This window comes from Eptatretus burgeri, chromosome 16, assembly GCF_056783735.1.
Source record: "Eptatretus burgeri isolate ZD-2024b chromosome 16, Ebu_testis_v1, whole genome shotgun sequence".
Lineage (NCBI taxonomy): Eukaryota > Metazoa > Chordata > Myxini > Myxiniformes > Myxinidae > Eptatretus > Eptatretus burgeri.
In genome coordinates, this window is record NC_140976.1 from 69,899,990 (window position 1) to 69,927,762 (window position 27,773).

The 27,773-nt window shown below is 35.5% G+C and overlaps 1 protein-coding gene and 1 long non-coding RNA gene across 14 annotated transcripts in view; one reads left to right on the forward strand and one right to left on the reverse strand.

Annotated features, from left to right (window-relative positions):
- Positions 1-1,095, forward strand: part of LOC147011272 (uncharacterized) — a 1,478-nt gene extending 383 nt beyond the window's left edge. The window contains exons 1-2 of the long non-coding RNA XR_015052448.1: positions 1-827; positions 925-1,095. The exon at positions 1-827 is cut by the window's left edge and continues 383 nt beyond it. This is a non-coding gene — a long non-coding RNA (uncharacterized LOC147011272). The remainder of the gene's footprint in view (positions 828-924) is intronic.
- Positions 1-27,773, reverse strand: part of EIF2B1 (eukaryotic translation initiation factor 2B subunit alpha) — a 66,261-nt gene that overhangs the window by 9,952 nt on the left and 28,536 nt on the right. For 7 of the 13 annotated variants that reach the window (XM_085859983.1, XM_085859981.1, XM_085859979.1 and 4 more), the window contains exons 7-9: positions 23,356-23,424; positions 17,942-18,016; positions 16,975-17,050 (exon numbers count right to left, since the gene is read on the reverse strand). In XM_085859983.1, coding sequence (XP_085716109.1) covers positions 16,975-17,050; positions 17,942-18,016; positions 23,356-23,424 — 220 coding nt within the window. Of the gene's footprint in view, positions 1-16,907; positions 17,051-17,941; positions 18,017-23,355; positions 23,425-27,773 lie in introns of all 13 variants that reach the window. The other 6 variants (XM_085859986.1, XM_085859985.1, XM_085859991.1 and 3 more) reach the window with 2 other exon arrangements.

Below are 27,773 nucleotides of genomic sequence, written 5' to 3' on the forward strand. Positions count from 1 at the left end.
CCCGCCCACTTTTCTTTAAGCCCCGCCCACTTTTGCTAAGCTCCGCCCACTTTTCATAAGGTATTTTTTTCTAAGCCACGCCCACTTTTCCTAAGCCCCGCCCACTTTTGCGAAGCTCCGCCCACTTTTCATGAGGTATTTTTTCTAAGCCACGCCCACTTTTCCTAAGCTCCGCCTACTTTTGCTAAGCTCCGCCCACTTTTCATAAGGTATTTTTTCTAAGCCACGCCCACTTTTCCTAAGCTCCCCCTACTTTTGCTAAGCCCCGCCCACTCTTACATCATTTCCAGTTCATCTCTGACTCACAAAGAAATCACTAGAAAATTACAGGATGTTATGGTTTTGAAAAATTTCCCAATGAAGGCTTGCCTAGGCTTGCCCAGGGAATTTCCAAAGGAAACCACACCCACCAGTCTTTCTCTATAAAAGCTTCAAACCCAGGCTCCATTTTAAACATTTGTTCTTGCTGGCAATGGTGTTCTGTGTGCTTGTCTCAAACTCTCTGTCTTCTATGGAACTAAACCTTCAAGTTGATGAACTGGATTCAAACCTCTTATCTATTGAGGTAAGATTTTTTATTTTCCTATTTTCAAACTTTGATTGAAGCATACTCATTTAATAATTAAATAACTTAATTAATACATTATTATTTTTTCTCACAGGAAATTGTATCTGAAAATATTGCTTTTGCTACAACTTGGGGGGAAATTGTTGGCTTAGTTGAAGACCTTGAGTGGGATGACTTTAGTGTTCCTTGGAACTCTCTGTCTTCTATGGAACTAAACCTTCAAGTTGATGAACTGGATTCAAACCTCTTATCTATTGAGGTAAGATTTTTTATTTTCCTATTTTCAAACTTTGATTGAAGCATACTCATTTAATAATTAAATAACTTAATTAATACATTATTATTTTCTCTCACAGGAAATTGTGTCTGAAATACGAAATGAAAATACTGCTTTTGCTACAACTTGGGGCGAAATTGTTGGCTTGGTTGAAGACCTTATGAGCGACCAAGACCCACAGAACGAGTTCGTCCTTGATGACCCAACCAAAGAGTTATACCTTGGAGACCAGCAAAATCCTGAAAAAGAGTTTTACAGCAATAGTACTCATTGTGAGTTATCAAGACAATACCCACTGAACAAGTTATACGTTGATGAGCCAGAATACAAGTTTTACCTTGGAGACTCACAAATTTTGGAAAAATCAGTAAATGAGTTCTGCCTTGATGGTTTAAATAACTACCTTGGAGACTCAGGAAAAGGGTTCTGCCAAGATGGTTCTAAATATGGGGTCTACCTTGAGACTCACAAATTTTGAAAAAATCAGTAAATGAGTTCTGCCTTGATGGTTTAAATAACTACCTTGGAGACTCAGGAAAAGGGTTCTGCCAAGATGGTTCTAAATATGGGGCCTACCTTGGAGACTCACAAATTTTGAAAAAATCAGTAAATGAGTTCTGCCTTGATGGTTTAAATAACTACCTTGGAGACTCAGGAAAAGGGTTCTGCCAAGATGGTTCTAAATATGGGTCCTACCTTGAGACTCACAAATTTTGAAAAATCAGTAAATGAGTTATCCTTAAGAGACTTTGTAAGTTGGTTTTACTTTGAATACTTGAAATGTGGGTTCTGGATTGATAACTCACAATGTGATACATATCTTGGAAACTCAACGGGAATGTGGTAATACCTTGAAGACTTGAAAAGTTGGGTTTATGTTGGACACTTGAAACTTTTTTGGGGGCTTTTATTTATTTATTTATTTATTTATTATTATTATTATTTTATTTATTTATATTTTGGAGACTTTTGGTGTTGCTATCACTCTTTGGGATCTAAACCTATCAAGAAAGTTCTTACTCCCTCTTTCTATGTCATCAAACCTGAAAGCCTTAAAAGACAGAATTGGAAGAAAAAAAAAAAAAACGTAAAATATATATATATATAGGTGGAAATCTCATTTTGAAAAAGACTGTGTTGGGCGAGGATTGAGTTGGGGTTGAGATTTTGAATGTGAGGGTTGGGGTTGAGATTTTGAATGTGAGGGTTGGGACACACACACATACACATCAACAAACAAAAGTTAAGCCTTGACTATTCAGTTGAGGATTCTGTGTTTGGGGTTCACAGATCTAAGAACGTCCCCCTTGACACACATTATATACTGTTATACACCTCGGACTTGGCCCTCGAGTGTCCACAACGGTGTATAGTAGGAGGGAGTGAAGCGCCAACCTATTGCTCCCATTGCACACACACACACACAAACAAAAGTTAAGCCTTGACTATTCAGTTGAGGATTCTGTGTTTGGGGGTTCACAGATCTAAGAACGTCCCCCTTGACATACATTATATACTGTAATACACCTCGGACTTGTCCCTCTAGTGTCCACAAAGGTGTATTATCTGCTTAGTTTTGTCTTTTGTAATTCCTGTGAATAAAATGAACCTAAAATCTCTTCCCCTTCCAAATCATATATTTTATAAGTCCAAGGAACTGTATCTATTACATCAACAATTTTAAAAAGTTCTTTCGTCTATCGTTCAGTAAAACCCTTTTCAAAATGAGATTTCCACCTATATATTCTTACGATATCACCAACTTTGAACTTAGGTTTTCTGACATTAATCTCTTTTTCATATTTTAATTTTGTAAATGTTTCTGATGGCTTCATATTCGTTGACGTGTGAATCGTGTCATTATACTTATCCACAATATCCTGAATAAAAGATGACCATTGTTGTGAACCGAGTTGTGTAAATTTTTTATATAGTCTCTCTTTTAAGGTACGATTAAAACGTTCAACAACAACTGCCTTCCCTTCATTAAAGGTACTGTATAATGTAATACTGTTATTTTTTAGAAAATTCATAAATGTCTTGTTATAAAACTCTCTACCCTCATCAGTCCACAATTTCTTAGGTTTTCTCTTACTTTTATTAAATATCTGTTGAAAAGCTAACATAAGAGTATTACCTGTTTTGTTTTTTAAAAGGACAACCCACGCATATCTACTCCTCAAATCAATAACGGTTAAAGCATACTTGTACCCCTTATCATTATTGAGTTCAATCAAATCAGCAGACCAGATATAATCAACTTCCTTGGAATAAACTTTCCTTCTGTGAAACTTTGTGAATATTGGTTTATGTAATTCATCAGCTAATTGCTCTTCAGTCTTAATGGCATCATTAGAGCCTATAAGTTTTTTGAATTTCCAAGTCCAAGTTTCAATTTAGCACTAATCATCTTCTTCACGATGAACCTATCAACTTTTTCTCTCAAGGTTGGATTTTTGTATCAGAGACAAATTATATAACATTTCTCTATCGGCTTCATGCTTTTCTTCCAACGTTGTGGTATTCCCATAATCAATATCGTGTCTCATGCACACTTCATCAACTCTATTGATTGGTTTACTCCAGGATTTAGGATTGTCTGCCTCATCTAATCTTTTATCTAAGTTTGTGCCTGAACCACAGAAAGAATAACCTGGAAGATGTAATTCCCCTGGTATTCCAGTAGTTGTAAATTTACTTCCTGATAAAAACTTTTGTATATCTCCTCCGAGTTTGTGTTTGGAGATAAATTGATTTTTTTTTTAAACCACACACCGAACATATACCTTTTTGTATAACCCTGTTATTTTTACTTTTAATATATGAAATATTTTTAGTATTAGTTTTCTTTTTACATTTGAGACAATAACTCATTTATTTATGAGAAAAATTTCTGCAGAGTGCAAAAACCTTTTTAGTTTCCAACATGCACATTTGAATCTTAATTTTTAAAACATAAAGAATCCTTAGAAATGCCTTCACTCTCTCCTCCATTTATTTAAGAAAAAACTTGAATTAAAATCTATATCTTGTCGATGCTAATAGTCTTGTCGAAAGTATTGCAAATAGACTTGTCAATTCTTTGTTTTCCTCCTCGGTGGGTTGAGTTATTTTCTGTAATACCTCTATTCTTTTTTGAATCTCACTGGTTTCCATATTTTGATATTTATTCATTCTCTCTCTTCCTCTCTCTCTTCTCCTTTTCCTCCTTCTCTTCTTCTCCCTCTCTCTCTTCTCCTTTTCCTCCTTCTCTTTCTTCTCCCTCTCTCTTCTCTCTCTTCCTCCCTCTCTCTATTCTCTTTCCTCCTTCTCTCTCTCCTCCTTCTCCTCCTTTTCCTCCTCTTCCCTCTCTTCTTCAACTCCTTCCTCATCCCTTACTATACTTGGAATCGTTTACACCCCATAGAATATTATACATATATTCATCAGGATTTCTTGTTATTCCTGTATCCAAAATAATTTTTTTTACAACAGGATACCAATAAAATTTCTTTTGAATTTCTAAAAGAGCCTTACCTTTTCTTAACCTTATAATTTTTTCATTATTTAACATTCTAATTAAATCTAAAGTTGTTGGTTTATCAACATCAGCATAATGCCAATCTTTTATTGAAAATATCTCATTCTTATGTTGTAGAACATATTTATTAAAATACCGAATACCCTTTTCTTGAAGGTATGCTTGAACACAGAAATGATAATTTTCTTGAAGCCTTCTTGCTGTCATTTATGTATTAGAAATATATGTTAGAATAATATTATAGCACGAAACACCTCCCCATCTTCCCATTGTTAAATCATTTTGTATTTCCTTACTTATTATATATAATCCTGTTTTTTCTGTTTTCATGAGATAAACAAGGGCAAAACCATTATTATATTTACCCTTATTAAATTCTTTTATTTGTTGTTTACTAATCGTGGCTCCACAAAACTCATTCTCGATACCAAGTGGATAATATTCTTCCTTACGAGACTGATTTAATTGTTCCAGGTCTTCGAGGTTAATTTTAAATGACCAATTATACCCTAAATCATTCATATCATACCCCCATTGTTCTATTCTCATACAAACGATACGCCTTTCTTTATAAAAAATTTATTTTAATTCGAACTGTGAATTCTGTATGACCTGGAGATAATATCAACACTTCTGTATCTTTAGAATACACAGCCGTTTTATTTAAGTATATATATTGTGATAAATCGCTTAATCTCACCAAGTCATTCGCGTCAGTCGGGCTTGGATAATTTTTTAATTTATAAACATTTTTCATGTTAATATTTTTGTTTATATTATATTTATGTCGCTCAGCCTGTGCCTTTGTGTAATAATTTGATAAATCAATATCCAGTTCTTGAGATACACCAAAGATAGAACCATCTTTACCAACATAAGTCATTTATATTAGATTAAAAATAATATCATAAAATTTTTTTATTTTTGTTGAGTTGAAATAACACATATAGACATAATTGACCACAACACTTGGAATTTAATTCTTGGACTTGAAATGTTTGATAAACACCATTCTGTAAGAATTTTATGACTTCAACAGGTGGTGGAAGACCAAAACTATCAAAATAATATTTGTCTTGACTATTAAAAATACAAACCCAATGAGAACCGTTCCCATCATTATCTTCTAAGTTCATAATAATATTTTTTGTATGTTTCGACACATTTGTTAATTCATCTCTCATACAAATAACCACATTATGAATTTTTAATTTCTTACAATATTTGGCAAGTTGTAAATTTGATGTTGTATTCTTTCCAAATTCTTTCAACCACTCATCAATGCTCATTTATTTATTAGAAAGATATAATCCATTACCTCTTTTCGTTAATTTTACACCTGCTTGTGCTATAGAAGAAAGCATATCTCCAACTAACAATCTCGCTTTATCAGGCAGACCTTCAAGTTTTTCAGCAAAATCTACAATTACACCACTTCCACTAATTTGTTTCTCCAACTCTTTGTTATGTCTTTCCAATTCTTTTTGAGCCTGAGTTGAGCTCTTCGTTGGCAGTTTTGACCGCTGTTGAAATACCACCCGTCAATGCTCCAACCGCACTTAAACCAGCAAATAAAGGAATTAGAAATGGGAGAAATCCTCCACTCGCCTCTCTTATTGAATATTTTTTTCAACATTGGTTTTGTCATTTTAATTTTAAGTGAGTCAGTGTCATTCAAGATTTTAACCTGTTCTCTTGTGAGCAAAACATCAATTCTTACTGCTCCTTTTCTCTGAATTGTATTAACGTTAATCGTACAAGGCTTTTGATTTTGAACACAAGATGATAGTTTATGAAGATTGATTTGATTAACATATACCTCAGTTGGTACTTTGCCACTCATTTATTTAACAAAAAAATTATGTGAGACTAATCATCACACCATTATCTGTATTAATCTGCAATTCTGTTTCTTCCAAAAGCAAACAATATGTATCAACTTCTTCACTCTCTCCTCTTTCAATGTATAGGGAAGTATCCACTCGATTAGACTTTATAGTTTCTTTTTGAGCGCTCAGGTCAAACGTATAGATTGTATACAAACTTTTAAATGCTGTCATATCCAAAATAGGTTCTTTATTTCCATTACTTTCACACACCTTTTGGTAAGACTTGTATGCTTCAGCAAAATCATTTTTTTCCCAATTAATTTCCAATCTATCTCGTGGATAAAATGTTCCATCTAGAGAAACGCGAAGTTGTTTCACCTTAGCATTATCACTCAATGCATTATTCTTATCAGTCGCAGTATCACCATCTGGCTTTTTAAAAATCATCCACAGATATCGTGGCTTTCCTTCCAGAACACCCAAATTCCACGTGTAAGTAGTTTGATTGAGTTTAACGTGTTGACATCTTCTTTTGAGGTATGATACACTGAGTGGTCTCTTTGAGTTAAGTCTTCGATTCAACATCTCTTCTGTTTTAAGATTAGGAGTATATTCACTGATATACCAACTCATCTCCTCAATTACAAATTTATTCTGATCACCAAAAGCATTACCAACACCAAAAAGCAATCTATTTTCATTATCATTCCTTTGTAGTTGAAATCTAATTTTAAGACCATACAGAACTTTATCATAATCACAAAATCCAAATATACCTTTAAGAGGAACTGCCACAGTAAAACTATTTTCTGCTTTTGTATCATCATTATACATTCCTTTCCTTTGAATATATCCAGGGTCTGTGTTTGTTCCCGTTGACATATCAGGAATAAAACCTTCGACAGACCCCTTTCCCATTCTATCACTGAATGTATAGAGTGTAAATTTCATCATTTCAGATACAGCAGAGACATAATCAACCGCTTCAACTTCTTGTGTTCCAATATACAATCGCACACTATCAAACATTTTCCAGAAGAAATCATTTACAAGTGTAGCGTTTGTGTTATTCCCAGCCTTAGTGAATTTAAATTTACACAACAAGAAACTTTCGGAGAGATTCAAATAGGTTTGTTGATTATTTATTTCAAAAACTTTTTGTACCATTTGTATTCCAGTCTGTTCCAGTTATTGCATTTACCTTGAAGTAATCTTCTTTTTAGTGGAGTTTGAGATAATAATAGTATCATCCAAATCATAGATACTATCAATTGCTTCCATACTTGTATTTATTTAGGAAAAAGATGTTAAAACTTTTGTAACCCTGATCCAAGTATTTGTATTATTTTCTGTCGCTCTTGGTCGGACACCTGAGTTTTACCTTTCTTAAGTTCTTTTATTGCTTGTAATTTATGAGATTCTTTCTGAGCATCTTTTATACTCTTTACAGGACCTGCTCCATTTCCCACAGCAGAAGCAGTTGAACCAATTAGGTCTTTATGTTTAAGAATAGTTGAACCAATACCCATGAGAGTATCAATTATCCCATCTCCTCTAAATTGATGTCCAACACCCTTTGTCTCTTAGGTTTATAGTATCCTCTACCAAGATACATACCTTCACTCCTTGTAGTACGGGGAAAGGAACATCCCATCCCCTGTAATTATTTTATATTTTCCCAACTCGTGCTTCCTCACAATAACCATCGTATTTATTTATTGAAAACTTCACGTAGGTGAATTCTGATGGATATAACTTCTCCATTAAAAGAGATCACACGATTATCTTGGTCGGTTATCCTAAAATTTACTCTGTGTATGGTTTTTCCTGACACAGGTAGATAAACCAAATTTTTAGGCTCCATATTGAATTTATAACCAATTGGGGTTGAGTATGCGCTGAATGAAAATATTGTATTTGTTTTTAATCCATCATTATAAGCACCATCAATCAAATCACAGTGAATTAACACCGAATTTATTCCTGAGGATATTTGAATGACATTATCACTGTAAAACGTCCCATTAGTTTCAATCTTTTTGAGGAGAAACCTAATAACTCTCTAAATGAATTATCAATTGTGAAATCAACCTTGTAGTTATTTTTAACTTTAATCGTTGATTCTGAAGTATGTTTTTGAATGTTTATAACAATATTTTTTGGTTCATCACCCTGTTCTTTCATAAGACGAGCAATTTCGAAGATATTTGAGAAATCTCGTATGCTCCGGTGAGACTGTTATCGTTTTGTATCCACTTCCCGGATTATAACTAAACTTGTCATTTTTCTCGGTTATATTAAATAAGGTATTATAAGTCTCCATGGACAATAAAGATGCCTCATATTCTTTTGTTGTGTCAAGTTGTAGTGGGTATGGGAATGAAGATGTGTGGTCGCTTGTTGTGAAATTAAAACTCAGGATTGTGCTTCTCATCTTATTTAATATGAGATAAAATGTCTTTATATTGAGATTTATTAATTATTTTCATGTTCATCAACTGGTCTAAAATGGCTGATGCTTCATTAAAACAATTGTTATTTCCAGCCTTCTTACTGCCGAACAACAATAACAGTCTATTAACTAATTGCGATGGGTCATTTGGAAGAAAACTAATACCTGAACCAAGGATACTTAAAGCCTGAATAATGTGTTTCTCCTTCACATTCTTCCTACTTTTACCAGAAAGAATAACCTTATAATTTAGAGTGTTCAGCAAATCAATATATACTCTATCATCATTATTTTCCATATCCAATGGTTTATCAATATACTTTGATTCATCCCTCACAGTTGAACCTTGCCTTCCATCTTTTGTGAGAAGAAACATTAATCTCTGAGTTAGTTTAACAGGGGTTGAGCAGAACTTAAGAACCTTAATTCATCATTAAATATCAATACCTTTTCTTGAACAAGAAGAAATATTGCTGGTTGTTCTGTTGGAATGAGTCCTGCTTTGGTTTTTGAATCCGCTGAATATTCATTGTTTTGAACAGCATTCACAATATAATCAGGGGTTGATTAATCTCTTCCAGTTGTTGAAATAAACCTTCATCATCATATTCTAATTCTCCTAAATGCTCTAATTCTTCCTCCGTCATTTGACTGAAATCTTTTAACATTTGAAGCTTTCTAGGAGTATATTCTACTGTGGGAACTGTGGAAACATCTTTCATTTTTTCTTGGGAAGTTTTTAAAAGTGGTTTAAAAAATTTCTCTTGTTTTTTTTCAAATGCTTCTTCGCCCGTTAGTTTCTGTCTGCGTTTCTTCTTTATGTCTTCCTGTTGTTTTACAACTTTTGAAACCAACTCTTGATGTTCCTTAAATCTTCTTGCTCTTTCTTTTGTATCCATTTATTTATTGTAAAATATCATTTAATGAATTGTAAAGATCAACAGGGAAATTTTCCTTTTCTTCATCATTCAAGTAGATGTGTTCAAATAAATCCTTTTCTTTAAATATTTCATCAAATTCTTTATTAACATTAATGCGAGTTGTAATTTCTTCTTCACTAATCCTTGCATCTCTGCTTTTCATACGTTTGTGTTGAGTTTCTTCATCAACATCAAAACCGAATGATAAAATCTTCATTTCGCTCAGATATTTAATAATTTGTCTCGTTCCTTCTGGATTAGTTTCTAATATCCCAACACCACCAGATTTTAGTTTCTTTAACTCACTCTTACAATGTGAATATTTTGTTGTACCAAGAGAAACCTCCTCAAATATTTGTCCTTCATTCCTCAATCGCATATGTTCCTCCACTGAAATATAGTGATAATCTTCACCTTTTACTTCTCCAGGTCTTATTGCTCTAGTTGTTGTTGATACAATGCGTATCATGGGTGTTTTTTAAGTAAATTTACAATATTCTCATTTGTACTACACAAGAACCTTGATTTATGAAAGTTTTTTCCAGAAGCAGATTTACCCACAAGATTTATAATAATAGTTGTCATTTATATATGTAATTGTTTATAAAACAAAAAATATATCCCTTAATATCTCATCTTGTTTCACAACAATATATTTATATTTTTCAGTCGTGTGCTTCATATAATCCTCAAATTTCTTTTTACTACATAATGTAGAACAATTATCTCTCCAAAAATTATTGATATCTATTGAATTTAACTTGAATAAAATAAAAGTATTAGCATTGTTTCTGATGGAACGACGAGGAAGTTGAAAGTACGATTGACTAAGATAAATACAATTACAAGAAGAATGTCTCCCTCTTGTGTAGTAGCTGTCCATTACCGTTTGGTTTCTCTCATTAACACAATCATCAAAGATAACGAGGTTCTTTTTGATTTATCCAAATCTTGGGGAGACGGTATATCATCCGTATTATCACTAAGAATACAAGTTATAAGATTTGATTTCTTTTTTACATCTCTGTGTATCACAAAATAGTTGAATTATATCTTCAATGTTATAATCATTTAGGTTTTTTTGACGTTTAAATAAACCTATTATATCTTCTTTTGAAGACCAGCATTAAAACCTTGTGAGAGTAGTTGATACTCTGGTTGAAAACTCGACTTTGTGAAAATTATTAAATTATCATAATCTAAAGTTGGGAGTGAGGAGCATTTTTAAAAGTAAGCAGGTTTTTCCACATCCACTTGAACCAACTATGAGACATCTTAATGAATTTGCGAGATTTTTATGGTTGTTAAATTTTATCTTATTTTCCCAAATAGGTAAAAAATCATTCATTTATATATTTGAAAAACAGGTTATTTAATTTATTATTGGCTTTTTAGAAACTCTATATTTTATCCTAAGTTCAGGTTTAATTTCAAGATAATCCATTATTTTATTTATACAATATCTTGTGTTGATATTTCCCTGAAAATTACATCCATGAATAATATACAACAACAATCCTTTGAACATTTCTCTTATACGTTCAGTTTCTTCCCTTGTAAGGAAAGGTGTGTTATCATCCCTCATACTTTACATTCATTTCTCTAATCAATCTTGTAAAGTAATTCATTTTTGGTGTAAATCTAAAAGAATTATTTTCCTTTTTATATTTTTTATTATCATTAATTAGAAGATAATCACAGAATATACATTGTTTATAGGCTTTTGACTCTGTGTTTAATCCCGTCTTTCACACGCAGGACAATTCTCAAATTTGTCATATGGAGAATCAGGAAAGTCTAGCATATTTATAAAGTAAAACTTTACTTAAACTGAAATTCATCTATACTTTCAGTTGTATATTACCATCGATATCGATATACTTTTTTTCATTATCAGATTCAACGACAACATTTTTTATATTAAAGGTAATTTTAAAATTATCGTTAACTACTATTGAACGAAATGTCATTTCACCTGATATATTAACATCCTTTATTTCATCAAGATTTACATCTTTAGGGTTTTAGAAAAAAATACAATTATCGCCTTGCATATTACATAAGGTCTTATCTTTTCTTTCTAAAGCTTCATCCATAAGGTTTTTGTTCTTTGATACTTTTTTCTTGTTTCATTGCTTTTTCTAGTTTTGAATATATTACTAGAAGGAGAGGAGAAACTTTTGTTAGAGATACTTTAATTGATGTTCTACCAGGTATACTAAAAGCCCTTCCACTGAAGGAAATTGAAGAACTCATATTATTTACCATAATAGTTTTTATCCAATAGTTGTTATATTTATCTTTGTTCAATTTTACATCCTTGACATATTTCTCAGTATCTTTAACAGATGAAGAGATTGATTGAAACTTGTCTTTTGTGTCTTGAAACATTGTATTTATTAAGTGAAAAAGTTGGAGGATAAAATGTTTTTAAGCACAGATTCACCTATAAATTAAACGAAATTTTCATCAAAGAAAATTTTAGTTCAAGCAAAGTTTTATTCTATAAATATGGTGAATACAACGTACTGCGATGTTTGTAATCACGAATATAAACATTATAGAAAACACCTCCGAACCAACAAACACACATTTAATCTATTTCATCAAATATCTCCTCTTGAGTTGGAAAGAAAACATTGTGATATCTGTTCAAAGGATGTTTTGAAGAGTAGTTATAATCAACATCTTCAATCACAAAAACACAAGAAAAATGAGTTTAAAGTAAAGGGAGACTATTATATTAAAAAACACTGATGAGGCATTTAAAGGGCATATAAAAATAAGGATTTTTCAATTTGGAGAACCCGGTCCATCATCAATAGCTGAATCAATTGAAATAGTGAAACCCGATGTTGAAAAATTTATTAAAAAGACATTAAAAGAAATAAAAACTTTAAAGTTTTATATGGGAGTGAAAATGAATATGAAAAGACAAGATGAAGAACAAACTCCTTATATGAGAACAGATCTTCATTTTATAACATCATTTCAAGATTTTTTGAATAGTGGGGTTTATGAAGAACTATCAAGACAAGAGGAGGATGTTGATAATACAGTGGTAGGAAGTGGATTCAATATTAAAAATCATCTTTTTAGATATACACATTCTAAAAATCAAACCCTCTTAAAGCTTCTTCTTATATTGAATTACCAAAAGAAATAAAACTAAAGAAGGCAGTTGTTAATATTAAGAACAATGATAATAAATGTTTTCTCTGGTCTGTTCTGCTCACTTACATCCACCAAAATGTAATTCAGAAAGAGTAAAACAATATATGAAATATGAGAATACCTTGGACATTAAAGATTTTAAATTCCCAATGCCACTAACAGATATTCCTAAATTTGAGAAAAGAATAATCTTTCTATTAATGTATATGGATTAACGGATACAAACAAAGTTCAAATATTAAAAATTTCAAACAACTATAAAAATGAAGAAACACACATTGACCTTTATATTTTAGTGTTGGAAAGAATTCACATTACACATACATCAATAATTTATCAAGATTAATCTCTTCTCAGGTATTCAGAACAGCAAACAAAATATATCCTTGTAAGCGATGTCTTAATTCATTTCATACAAAAGAACGATTAGAACAACATTCAAAATATTGTAGTAATCATAAATCAGCTGTAATTACAATGCCTAAACCTGGTGAAAAGATTTATTTTGAAGATTATAATAAATCTATCATGCACCCATTTGTGATATACGCTGATTTTGAATGTATCCTTAAAAGATAAATACTGCTTCTCCTAATCCAAAAGAACCATATACAAATAAATATCAAAACATATTCCTTGTGGTTTTTGTTATTATATCAAATCATCTGTTGGAGAAAAGTATAACAAACTTGAACATTATCGTGGAAAAAATGCTTCACAAGAGTTTGTAAAACGATTAGAAAAGGATTGTATAAGACTCACTAAATTAATGAAAGAAACAAATGAACCGATGAAATTAACCAAAGAAGAAAAATTAGAATTTAGAATGAACAATATCTGTCATATTTGTGAGGGGAAAATTAAGGAGTCTAAAGTTAGAGACCATTGTCATCTTACTGGTAAATATAGAGGTCCCGCTCATTCCTGTTGTAATCTTAATTATAAATTACCTTCTTTTATTCCAGTCTTTCTTCACAACAGCGCCAACTATGATACACATCTATTTATAAATGAACTTTCAAAAACACCAGGGAATATTTCTGCTATAACAAACACAAGTCAAAAGTATATTTCATTTTCAAAATGATATTCACAAAACCTTTAACTCGTATTAGGTTTTTAGATTCTTACAAGTTTATGGGAACACCACTAGCCTACCTCGCATCAAATCTAAGCTCCACAGACTCTTTTCCAAATCTTAATTCATTCTTTCCAAAAGAGGAAATTCTCACTAAAGAGGAAATTCAGATTAAAGATGAAATTCTGATTAAAGAAGGAATTCTTACGAGAGAGGAAATTCAAACAAGGAATGAAATTCAAAGTAAAGAGAAAATTCTTACAAGTAAGGGAATTTATCCTTATGATTATATGGATTCATTTATGAGATTTAAAGAAACACAACTTCCTTCAAAAGAAAGTTTCTATAATAACCTTTATGAAGAAGAGATAAGTGATAAGGAATATAAACACGCACAAGAAATATGGAAAATATTTAAGATAAAGAACCTTGGAGAATATCACGATTTATATCTAAAAACAGATGTTTTATTGTTAGCTGATGTGTTTGAAGCTTTTAGATCACTCTGTCATAATAAAAATTGTTATGGATTAGATCCTGCCCACTATTTCACAGCTCCTGGTTTAGCTTGGAGTGCAATGTTGAAAATGACAAAACAAGATATAGATTTCATCAGTGATGTGGATATGCTTTTGATGATTGAGAAGTCCAAGAGAGGTGGAATATCACAAGTATGTTCAAAAAGATATGCTAAAGCAAATAATAAATATCTCCCAAATTATGATAGTGAAAAAGATAGTAATTATTTGATGTATTTTGATGCTAATAATTTGTATGGATGGGCAATGTCTCAATCTCTACCTTATGGTAAATTAGAGTGGGTGGAAGAAAAGAATTATGAAAAGGCTTTGATGAATATTGTTATTTCTTCTCAAGAGGAATTGAATGACGAAGAAGAAGGTTATTATTTTGAAGTTGATTTGAGGTACCCGAGTGATCTTCATAATAAGCATAAAGATCTTCCTTTTGCATGTGAGAAAGAAACTCCAAAGAAAGAATGGTTAAGTGATTATCATAAAAGTTTTAATATTAAAGGTAAATCAACAGAAAAGTTATTAACAACATTCTATGATAAAGAGGGATATGTTTTGCATCAGAGAAGCTTAAAACAGTTTTTGAGAGAAGGATTGAGAGTAGCTAAAATTCATAGAGTTTTAAAATTTAAACAAAGTCCTTGGGTGAAAAAGTATATTCAATTCAATACAGATATGAGAGCAAATACAAAAGTAAAATTTGAAGGGGACTTTTATAAATTAATGAATAATGCTGTATTTGGAAAGACTATGGAAAATGTTAGAAACAGGCAAAACATTAGATTCGCAACATCTTGGAAAGAAGCTTAGATTGATAAATAAACCAAGTTTTGAGAGAGAAGAGGTTTTTTCAGAGAACTTTTCTGCAATTCATATGAAAAAGGAAAGTATTGTAATGGATAAACCAATTTATATTGGAACAGCAGTTCTTGATTTATCAAAGATATTGATGTATGATTATTTGTATAATGACTTAAAGAAAGAGTATGGTGAAAATGTTTCATTGTTGTATATGGATACTGATAGTTTTATCCTAGATATAAAAACTGATGATGTTTATGAAGATATGAAGAAAAATATTGGAGTATATGATACAAGTAATTTCAGCAAGAAGAGTGAGTTATTTTCCAAAAAGAATGAAAAGGTTATTGGTAAGTTTAAGGATGAGTTGGGTGGAAAAGTAATGAGTGAGTTTATTGGATTGAGAGCAAAGGCATATGCTTATAAGTATGGTGAACAGATTGATAAGAGGTTAAAGGGAATAAAGAAATATGTAATAAAGAAATCAATAACTTTTAGAAATTATTATAATTGTTTGATGAATAAGAAAGAAGAATATAGGAAAATGAATACAATAAGAAGTTATAAACATAACATATATAGTGAAGAAGTAAATAAAAAGGCATTAGGAGCCTTTGATGATAAGAGATTTATTTTAGATAATGGAATAGATTGTGTTCCATATGGATATTGTATGATAGAGTGTATAAAATAGATTATGTTTTAACGATGGGAAGATGGGTTAGGGTTTTTATACATCACTGTTTTTTCACAATATATAAATGGTTAAACCAAGTATTAATCAAACTAAAGAGTGGAGAAAATCTCAGTCTTGGTATATAAATGGAAAACATAATGAATGTGAAAAATATCAAATAAGTCTTATTGAAAAAATAACTAAAACAAAGGTAAATAAAACAAATAAGCGAATTAATTTAAAAACTAGTAAGTTAGAGGATGTAAAGAAAAAAATGAATATCCTTGAATGGACTGAAAACTTTGATGGTTATCAATTGAACAATGAAAAAACAATTTACTATAATCTCAAAATGATATGTGGCTCAGGAGGTGGTCAGATGAGAGCATTAAGAGAAGTTTATCATTTCGTAATGGCACAAATGGGGTATCTTAAAAAATATAAAGATTCAAATGTTTTGTTTGTCAATATTTTAGATGGGGATTATTGTGCAAAGAAAATTAAACTATTGAAGGAATTTGAGAATGAACAAATCTTTATAGGTTCAATGAGTGAGCTGTTCAATTCAATGAGGTTCAACCTCCAAGTTAAAAGGGGAGACAAATAAATATACCTTGGGATAAAAAGGGGATTTATTTTTAGGGAAAAAAAATATAAATCGCTGAAAATCCCCCATTCATTTACATGGGGAAAAGTGAGCCAGAATCAGTATTCTTACCCTACTAATATGTGTATGTATATGTTAGTGAAGTGTTTGCTTGCTTGTTTGTTTGACTTCTTTACACTCCTGAATCGCTGAACGGAATGAATTGAAAACTGATGGTTGTACTCAAGTTGTGCACGGAGCGATTTTAGGGAAAAAGAAAAGTCGTATTGTGGGGGGTCCAGGGTGGGGCATGACTCCAGTTATCTCTACGCAAGTACTTATGGCAGTGTGACAACTTGTGGGTTCGGGGTATAGAAGTGATCATATCATACACCAATTCCAGGGGAATGAACCCATCCTTATGGATGGGTTATTCTCTTGTATAGTAATAAATAAAATGAATCACAGTGTTTGTTGCACACTTGAGACACACCTCAAAGTCCATGTAAAATTAGAATGTATGTCGCCATATCCAGTGTCAATATTTCACTGGGCTTCACCTTGTTGAGGATGCCACCACTCTCCACCACTCCTTCAGCACCAACGATTACAAGATCCACTTGCTCCATAACATATCTGTTTTTAGAAGAAGAAAAACAATCCCTTGGCCTGTCATTCCATATGGGTTGAAATGAAGAATTTTTTACTTTTCGGCAGGGTTTGTTACAAACAATTTATTTATTTATACAAATTATACAATGCAATATTTATTTTAACAATTATAGGATAAACTCATGGATGGAATAAAATTAAATGAATTCCCAACAGTTGTCCATTCTCATTTCTATTTGTGCCATTTCATCGATTTCAATAAATTTTCATTAATTTATTTAAACAAAAATAAGACGTGCAAAGAAATTTAAACGAGAAGGGCACCCGCTGGAACACATACCTCCGCCCTGAAATCCACGAGAACATATCGGGCCCAATACATTTCCTCACAAGAAAAAGAGCAATCAGAGATTGCAAACCCTCACCAGGACTTCTTTTGAGGGGTGTATTCTTTTTATAGGTTTTTGGGTAAATCCAATATGGCTGCCAAACCATGTGACCTATCATGGCATATGTGTGACCCTTTTTTTCCTCATGGATAGGCGGTCATATGTGTGAAGTTTCGCCTAGATCTTCTCAGCCATTTCAGAGAAGAGGATTTTTGAAGCATTAATAAACAAAAAAAAACAATATGGCTGTCAAATCACGTGACCGATGACGTCATCAAAACATTTTTTGTGGACCATTTTATCCCAATCTCTCATTGGTGAATAAAATGAATCACAGTGTTTGTTGCACACTTGAGGCACACCTCAAAGTACATGTAAAATTAGAATATATATGACCATATCCCCTAGATGACCCTCAAAATTTTTAATACTGATCAGATGGAGCGTTATATAGATGCAATTATGACGTCATAACTAAGGCACCTATGATGTTATAAAAATACCACACATTCGCCATGAGGAGTACTTGCTATGTGCCACTTGTGCATGCTTGGCTTGGAGAACACTTGTGCGAACTTTCCCCTCGATTTGTCCAGCCATTCTGGAGAAGATTTTTTATAGGTTTTAGGGTAAATCCAATATGGCTGCCAAACCATGTGACCAATGACATCATATGTGTGAACCTTTTGTTCCTCATGAACAGGCGGTCATACATGTAAAGTTTCGCCTCGATCTATTCAGCCACTTCAGAGAACATTTTTGAAGGCTTTTCAAAAAAAAAAAAAAAAAAAAAAGTATATATATATATATATATATATATATACATATACATATATATATACATATATATATATATATATATATACATATACATATATATATATATATATATATATATATACACATATATATATATATATATACACATATATATATATATATATACACATATATATATATATATATATATATATATATATATATATATATATATATATATATATATATATATATATATATGGCTGCCGAATCAGGTGGCTGATGTCAAGAAATTTTGTTTTCTGTGGACCATTTTATCCTTAGAAGACCCTCAAAAATGTTCATATTGATCAGATGTGGCGTTCTACATATGCAATTATGACGTCATAACGAGAGCACCTATGACATCATCAAAAAAATCGTACCCATTTTCCATGAGGAGTACTTGCTACGTGCCAAGTTTCAATTTTTTCCTTGGTGCTGTTTCAGAAATACAGAGGTCCAAAGTTTTTCCAATATGGCTGCCACACCACGTGACCTATGATGTCATAATTATCATTAAAACATTCTCCATGAGGAGTCGCACCAATAGTGAAAATTTTGTCTCAATCCAACAAGCAGTTGTGGATAAAAACACGAAAGTTCTGTGAGGACAAACAAATAAACACACAAGAAGATGACGTCGTGCAGAGCACGAAACTTACAAAATCAATAAAACAAATTTGACCTCAAAAAATAATTGGTGGTTGAATTCAACCACCAAATATGCAACTCCTCTTCAAATTTCAAGTGAATCGGATGAAAATTGAGAATTTTAGAAATCCCACCTTAGTTGTTGACCTTGGGACTATGTTGACCTTTTGGTCCATGTTGACCTCAAAAATAATTGTCGAGTTGAATTCAACGACGTGAAATATAAATCCTCTTCAAATTTCAAATCAATCGGATGAAAATTGAGGATTTTAGTAATTTGAAAAATTTGTTGACCTTTGGCCGATGTTGACCTTTTGACCTCAAAAACAATCGGCTTCTTCCTTATGACAAATTGGACTATGTGGTGAAGTTTCGTGAAGATCAGTTTAATATTGTGACCTGTAGGCGATAAACACACAGACAAACAGACAGAACAAGCCGGTAGGCGACATGGCTGCTCGCTCTAGATGGAAAGCTGGCCGACGCGACTCGCCGATATTCATGTACATGCTATCAATCAATTTAGCACAATAAATATGATTATCACAGCCCTCTTAGTTTGCGCCTAGAAACCCGCCTTGTGAAATTTCAGGCATGTTTCCAAAGAGACTCTAACAAATGGCAGCCCTGGTAATTCCATTTATCTATTCGCTAAAGATTTAATTTTTTTTATATGATGCTGTAAGACATTCTCCTTGGGCACAAAAAAAACAGGTCCCTTGGAGGTCCAGTTTCGGAGGTATTGATTTTTTTTGTCCAGTCCACAATAAGTGTACGATGTACGACAAAGTATTTTAGCTGTTGCTAAGCAACGGAGGTGTGCATAGCAACCATTCATTTTGTGTACATGCTGGCCACATTGTACACATTTCACCTAAGTTTCATCAAAATCAGACTCTTTCTCTTTGAGGTATTCGCAATTAACTGTTTCTGAAATGTTCGACATGTACTCGCCCAAAACCTATCTCCTCCTACAAATATTTTTTGTTAGGGCTGCAAATTGGCATGAAGGGAGCTAGATAGATTGCGCACAGAACTCTAAGCTTCGATTTTTTTTTTGATTTTTTCACCACTTTAAAGGGCCGTTGCTATGCCGTTGCTAGGGCCCGGGGTCCCATATTCGAAAGCACACGATTCCCAGAAATATTGGTCCTACCTACCAAATTTCATTGGAATCGGTTGAGTGGTTTAGCCCCAAGGCTTGACCAAAGTTTCGCGGACAGACAGACGGATGGAAATGTCCAGAATAAGGGTGCTCTAAGAGCAGCCAATAACAAAATCGACTGACCAATATACTTGAAAAATCTTAGATTTTGCAAGAAACAAACTAACAAGAAGAAGACGTCATGCAGAGCACGAAACTTGCAAAATCCATAAAACAAATTTGACCTCAAAAATAATTAATTGGTGGTTGAATTCAATGATCTTCTGCTACACAATGGAAAGGGAATTCATATTGATATAAAAAGATCACAGGCAACAGGGGGGTGCATTCACACCCCATGCTTCTCCCCCCCCTCCCCGCACCCCCACTCCCCAGGCGATGCGCTAGTATCTATATTGTTGCGGAAATGGCCCTTAGTGTGTTATTAAATATAGGATTAGCCCAGATCCCCCATTGAATGCATGTTTAGCCAGGTTGTTCGGTAATTGGATGTTACATGTGTGTCGGGAGCGTAGGAGGCTGTTCATTTTTTTGTGCAGTGGTGGTGTACCGAGAGGTTCTTATTCTTCGTTCCCCTCCCCGGACAATAGGCCCCGTCCAGCGCTCTGAGAGGGAGTGGCCTAGAGAAGCGAGCGCCGGGAAGGCGAAGGAGGGACTGAGAGCGCCGAGTTGGGCGGTCGACTGTACAGGGGACGGCTGTGTTGTTTTGCGATTGGCTTTCGTAAGGAGTGAGCCGAAAGAAAGGCAGGGAAGGGACTGCATGAGGTCTGTCTGCCATCTGCTGAGGGAGTAACTGAACCTGAGGGTCGAGTCGGCGATCTGCCGAGGGAGTAACTGAGCCTGAGTGTCGAGTGAGGATTCTGCTGTATAGAAACGACTAGTGGGAGGCTGCAATCTGCTTCGAGAGGAACTGGCTGCTGTGTGAGTCAGCGATCGACTTTACGAGGTCATCGACAGGTTCAACCTGCATCGAACCACGGAGCCTCTGTCCTTACTCACGGCACGGCCTGACACGTCTCAACATGTCTTGTGGTCCCATCGATCCGCCTGCGGAGCCCAACACCCCGATTTGGCCTAACCTGAACAGGCCAGGCCTGGACTTGTATGATGGACCTTGTGAAAAGCCAGCTGGAGCATACCATAGATTTTTCGTCTTGGGCCGTCGACCTAGTGGGGTCTGGATGCGCAGAGGCTGCTTGCACAAGTGGTGCCGGGAGAAGAAAAAGGACAATGCTGCCATCTTGCCACATGGTGTGCTCGAGCCGGGTGCTCGAATCCGTTGACATCGGCTTGTCACGAGCCGCATTCGGGCCTTTGACACTTTTCTTCTCGTTCATGAAGCATCACCAAGTACTCTATGTCTTGTCTGCATGCTGTCTGTGTCTTGTCTGCGTGTTGTCTAAGGTTTATCTCGCTAGGGTCCCCTTCGAAACCCGTAATCCATAGCTCCCTAGTTAAGAACGGGTTATAGACTGATTATAACATTGTCGTGCATGCTTGCTTGTGCTGTGCTCCCCGATGTGTCCCCAATTAATCTGGCTGATTCATATGAAGTTGCTGCTTTGGGTTTGTTCGTGCCGTGCTGAGAAACAATTCGCTCGATTGGTATATAAAACCAAAATGGTGACAGACTGGCAGAATTTGCTCAGTCTCTGACAAAACCAGTCTGTAACCGGGGTCTATTCACCCAACTGGTAAGGTCCAGTTTTACGTTGGTATCGCAATTCGAGGCACGTGACCCGAGGCCTGTGCCAAACCAGCCGGCGTTATAACCCTGGAGACGGCGGTGCTGTTAAGTGACGCCGAATCTTCAACATTTGGCTGTCAAGAGTAGGGTGTGATTAACATCACTCGTCCGAATCCTTAACGCTGGGGTCAAGAGTCGGGTGCGAATCCCGCCACCGCCGGAATTAATAACAATAAAATAATGCTGGTTTGTACATCCGTTTGTGTGTAACATTCCATTCATGAAACGGTATCATGTAGTCGCCATGTTGGTCTGACACGAAGCCAGACATTTTCTGAGCACTCATATTCACAGTTGCCCTGCCTTCTGATTAGTTTTCCCTTCAATGTAAAACGATCAATTGGAATGTTAAAAGGGTCATCAAATATCGAAATATTGAAGACTGGCCTTGTGAAGGTATACATCTGTTGTGTCAGTCCTTAGGTTTCAGGTTTCTGGGTAAGAGCAATTGGAATCTATCCGAGCGATATAACCGTCACACTCCTCGTCAAGTGCTCGTCACACTCCACATATGTTAATATTATTTATGTGTATATAATATACATAAATATATGTATGTTATATATATGATAATATATGTATATTATCCACATATGTTGATATTATTTACATATATATATATATATATATATATATATATATATATATATATATATATATATATATATATACACACACACACATAAATAATATCAACATATGTGGAGTGTGACGAGCACTCCCCCAATCTCCATTGGACATAGTCCTACACTAATTCAGAGGCCTTGGCCCGGCGACTATCAAACAGACAAACATTACATCGTCAACATCAGTTAAACATCCAACGGAGACACCTATCCGGATTTCGGGCTTATTTGCTTTCATCAGGACAGCATTCCGATAAATATCTAACCAATGATGACCACATTCAACATTTAAACATCAATCACACCTCCTGGCTGTGATGGTGAGCATCGCCGCAGATTATGTGTCACACGTTGAAACCGCATAATCTTCCCGAATTTGTGCACAACTGTTTAGAAAGAGATGGCATGACGGACGGATGGACGAACAGACAGACAGAGCGAATTACAATATCTCCCATTTATTTCAAAAAGAGTGGGGATAATCAATTTTCCTGATTTTTGTTGTTATTGGAGTTGTGGTTGTTTTGAAAATGGCGTCTGTTGAGGTAGTGTGTGTGTGTGTGTGTGTGTGTGTGTGTGTGTGTGTGTGTGTGTGTGTGTGTGTGTGTGTGTGTGTGTGTGTGTGTGTGTGTGTGTGTGTGTGTGTGTGTGTGTGTAACGTCATCTGTGTATTCCATTGACAAATTGCTTCGCTTACCGCTAATCCTCCCCAGGGAATGTGTCAATTATTGGACAGTATTACATATTCATCAGATGTAATTCATTACTTGGTGTGTATTGGAATCAGATGTGGTGTGTTCAGTTTTGTGCGCCCGTGATTTTGACCTCGTACATAAATAATAATAAATAAATAAAAACACCCGGTGGCCTGGTCATACATTTTCAGAACCAGTACACCCACCCCCACCACCTTTTCCCTCATAAATGTGGACCGTACGACTCACTCTTACCCAACAGCAGCATCCAATATGACGGTCACCGGCACATTAAGTTCACGCAGTTTCTCTGCCATGACGTGTCTGCAGTGAAAGGAAAGGTGCGACAGGAAGGCAAAGCAAAGATGACAAATTACCAAAAAAACCCACACATTAAATAAACAAAAATAACTTTCTCAAAGCATTGATTAGAAAACACTAAAGAGAAGTGTGGGGGAAAAATTTATATTAAATTATTCTAAATTGTAACAAATGGAGTTTTAGAAATTGAAGCTTTATGCTACAAGTTGAATTGGCTGTCCTTTCTGGCCAAGAGACTTTTGCCCGAAATGTTGATAAATGTCTGGAGCGGTGTGACCTGAGCTGATAACAGCGAACCTTTGCCTCAAAATGTACGAAGTGGCTTCTCGTCTAAAGGACACGTCTGCAGTCTGGGTTGATAGCCTCCACCACTCTCCCATGAAAGTATAAAATGCTTTGAAATGTAAAATTGTTTCAGTGCAAGTACCTGAGGAAGTATTAGAATCGCAGTGGCTTGTGCTCCTTGGAACTGACCAAGTACCAAGTTAGAATAAAACTATCTGATGTAATGTGGAATTGAATTGAATCGGGTTGGTCTAACTGTTAACTAAAAGTAAGAATAAATGAAATAGAACCAAATAATATTGCAATCAATGGGGATTCTTAAGTTCATTGTACGAGGGTGAGAAGTGTATGGTGGATAGTTAGAAAATAAATTGTTTCACAAGGAAGGACTTGTGTGGACATCAGTTTTATCAGTGTCGATGGGTTTGTGCAGGATTTTTATAACCAAATCGGACAAACGTTAAACTCTGCCTGAAGTCAAATCGGATTCCACAATCGGCCAGGTAGAATCCTTCAACGATCACAACAAGGTGGGTTAAAAAAAATCCACATCAGTTGGTGCCATGACTCGGATTCGACCCGACGTTGGTGCGGTGCTCGTGACCGGAGGTGCTTAATCTGCCGGAGGCAGTGCCTGGAGGAACAAGTGCTTGAGCGAAGGTAAGGGAGAGCGCTCTCAGCAGGTAATGCATTTCGAACAAAGAAAAGTTCATTGCCAGATAATTTTATTGATAGAAAGAAGAGGATCCGACGGAGAGAGCCTGTTTTAAAGTAAACGATAAGTACTGTCGTTGTTTTAGAAAAGTGCTGCAGAAGAAGAGGGGCCAGATGACAAGAAGAGGCTCGATGAGGAGCCAGACAAGTAATTAAATGGGCATGATGAAGCGACATGCCACATGTTTGCATTGATACGGACCGGCTGTGAGAGAGGCCGAGGACACGGCTGAGACACCGAGATAGGGCTATGGTTAAGGGAAAATAGATAAATATTATAAGTTACCTGTCTGTAAGAGTTACCTTTTGTTCATTGAACTCACTGGAAGTTTGTTGGCAGTGAGGTTGTTATATTATATTGTGTGGAGGTTTTACGGATTTGTAAATGCAATGATTTGCACGAAACGTTTTGTAGAGTGCAGGAGACGATTGACCGGCTGGGAGCGTGGTTGGTGATTTGCATTGAGATGCATGTGTTGCTGAGAGTAAAAAAATGAAACTTGTGCGAGTCCAATATTCACTGCAATGAAACGTGTTCTGTTGGAATTTTGACGATATTTTAACTCATGCTGAATTAAGCTGTGGGTCTGTTTGGGTTGGCATGTTATGCATTCTTGGCGTTGTATTTCCACGCGAAGGTCGCAAGCTGCGACAGTGCGGCTCGCCCCCTCCACTGGATCTGTGGAGGGTGGCATGTCTTTCCACTGAGTCTGTGTTTGAGTCTTAGCTTTAAGTGTGAAATTCGAGTCAGATGCAGATTCAAGAGGATGGCGGCTATTGTGTCGAAATGTGCATGCCGTTGGCAATGACTTTAAAATGATATAGAAATGTGATTGGTATTTGTCACATGATCACACGCGAGTCTATGAGATGCAATGCTCGTTAGTGTGCGTGTTGAAGCCATGACAGAGTAATGCGAAACTGTGGGTTTTGCCTGTCTTAGAGTTTTTCTTTTTCTTCACACCAGATGTGGAGAGAACTTCCTGTTCCTTGTTACTTGGTGTTTGTGGCACACCCTCTCTACTGAATCTGTTTAAAGTGAAGTCCATTTAGGGAAAAAGTGTTGAAGTTTTATTTAAAAGCCATCGGGATTTTGGATAAATTAAAAAAAACAATTGTGAATGTAGGATATATTCGGAATGTGAAGTCTTGGGAGTTGCGCTCTCGCTGGCATTGTGATGATTTTTAATTAGACAACCTGGCAGGTTTAAGTGATGGGCAAGCTCTGAGGACATGTCAGAAATGTTTCGAAGATTTGATCTGAGTTGTAACCATTGTACTTAAAAGATGTGATTTAAATGTAGAAACGTGATTTGGAATGATTTAAAATTGATTTGATGATGTTTAGCACGTGGGGAGATTCACAGATAATTGATGATGTCCTCGGATGGACGTTGAAATAGGCATATTGTTTTATTCGTCTGTAAATGTTGAGGTTGCCTGAACTTGTGCTGGGAAGGCAATGTCAACCAACCCAGTGTAACCCTTTGATCAATTCAGTCAAGGTAAATTCATGATTTAATTGGATAGATGCTGAAGATTTTATTTTTGATTTATGGATTTTAAAAGGAAATATTTTATTGTTTTGACCAAAAAGTTGTTTCAGAAAGATTGGATGTTTATTAGTCTGAAGTTTAAGATGCTTTCCCCAAGACTGGGATAAAATTTGGGGAGGGTGCAGCTGCATGTGTAGACAGAGTGTTTGAGCTGCAATTTAAATGATATTCACCTGATGACAGATTTGACAAGTGATTTGACAATTTTTGTACAACTGTTTAAAATGATTTCTTTGTTTTGATAAAGGAAAATGGATTCGTAATTGAGAAGGTCAGAGGAAGTGATAGATGGTTTGTGTATGCGAGTTGGAAAAATGGCAGCATGTTTGATGTTTTGGTGAGAGAGAAGTGGATAGATGGAAAATGTCAGAGATTTAAAATGTCGATGGAATTCAGTGTTGTTTTAGAGAGATTGGTTAAACATTATTTTTGAGATATTTTACACTCTGCAGTCAAGGAGGCTCTGCAGCTCGGTAACTGTGTTAGTCACTTTCAGACTAAGCTCATTAAAAAAACCCTTGTTAATCTGTTCATTGAGGATAAGTAAAATTACTGAGAATTGAATCAAGATAATAAAAATGGCAGTTGCTCTGGAACTATTTGTGAATGAAACTGTAAATTGTTTAGCAGATGTGAATGTTAAATTGGTAACTGTGCAAAATCGAATTGGATTCGGTTCTTGAAGAAATAGATTACTTTCATATTTTGGGATAAATGATGGAATATGACAAAGGGCGGAGGAGCTCCTTGTGAGCCAACGGCCATCCATATCTAGTGCCCAACTGTGTCTGCGGACGTCCTCCTGCAGTTGGGTTACTTCTTATTAGGAGGTTGGTGGCAGGATTTGCACTCCAGCCACCGTAAAACGCTTCATTCCGCAAAACGCAAAAACGCAAAAAAATCTGAAAACCCACTCCGTGGGAGTACCTCCTGTGCAGCTTCCCTTCGCAGGGCAGCTCACCGGATGATGGGATTGGGGCAAAGCCTTCGGGACCCCCAATCTTTGATAGGAGGGAAACCACGGGGTAACATCCCTGGGTCAGATTGCGGGAGAGTGTGTCGGAGTGGTGCTGAGGTGTCGTCCACCAGACGGCGGTCTCCTTGGGTTAACCTGAGGCGGTCCCTTCGGGTGGGTGCCTGGAATGTCCTATCCCTAAGAGAGGATGATCACCTGTCTCTGTTATCATCTGAGCTCAAGCGTTTGGACATCGGGATTGCAGCTCTCTCTGAGGTTCGGAGACCGGATTGCGGCGAGATAATGGTGGGTGGTTACACCTACTATTGGTCTGGTCGCTCTGATGGTTACCATACCCAAGGAGCTGCTGTAGCTGTGTCCAATAAGCTGACCCCAATGATAATTGAGGTAACACCGGTCAACGAGCGTATTATGAGATTAAGGATTCGTCACTCCTTAGGTGTCATTTCCCTGGTCTCTATTTATGCTCCGACTGAGGCGAGTGACCTCACCGTGAAGGACACATTCTACGCCACACTCGAGTCTGTGGTTGATCAGTGCCCCAGACGAGATACACTTCTAGTCTTGGGGGATTTCAATGCATCGACTGGAACTGATAGGGATGGTTATGAGGTGTGTGTTGGTCCCCATGGGTCAGGAACTATGAACCAGAATAGCACTAAGTTCCTTGACTTTGCAAGAAGTCATGGACTTAGGGTGGCTGGTTCATGGTTTCAGCGCCCGCAAGCTCATCGCTGGACTTGGTATTCCAACGCTGGCGGTGTGGCAAAGGAGATTGACCATGTCCTCATTGACGGTCGTTGGAGGATGATCCAGAACTG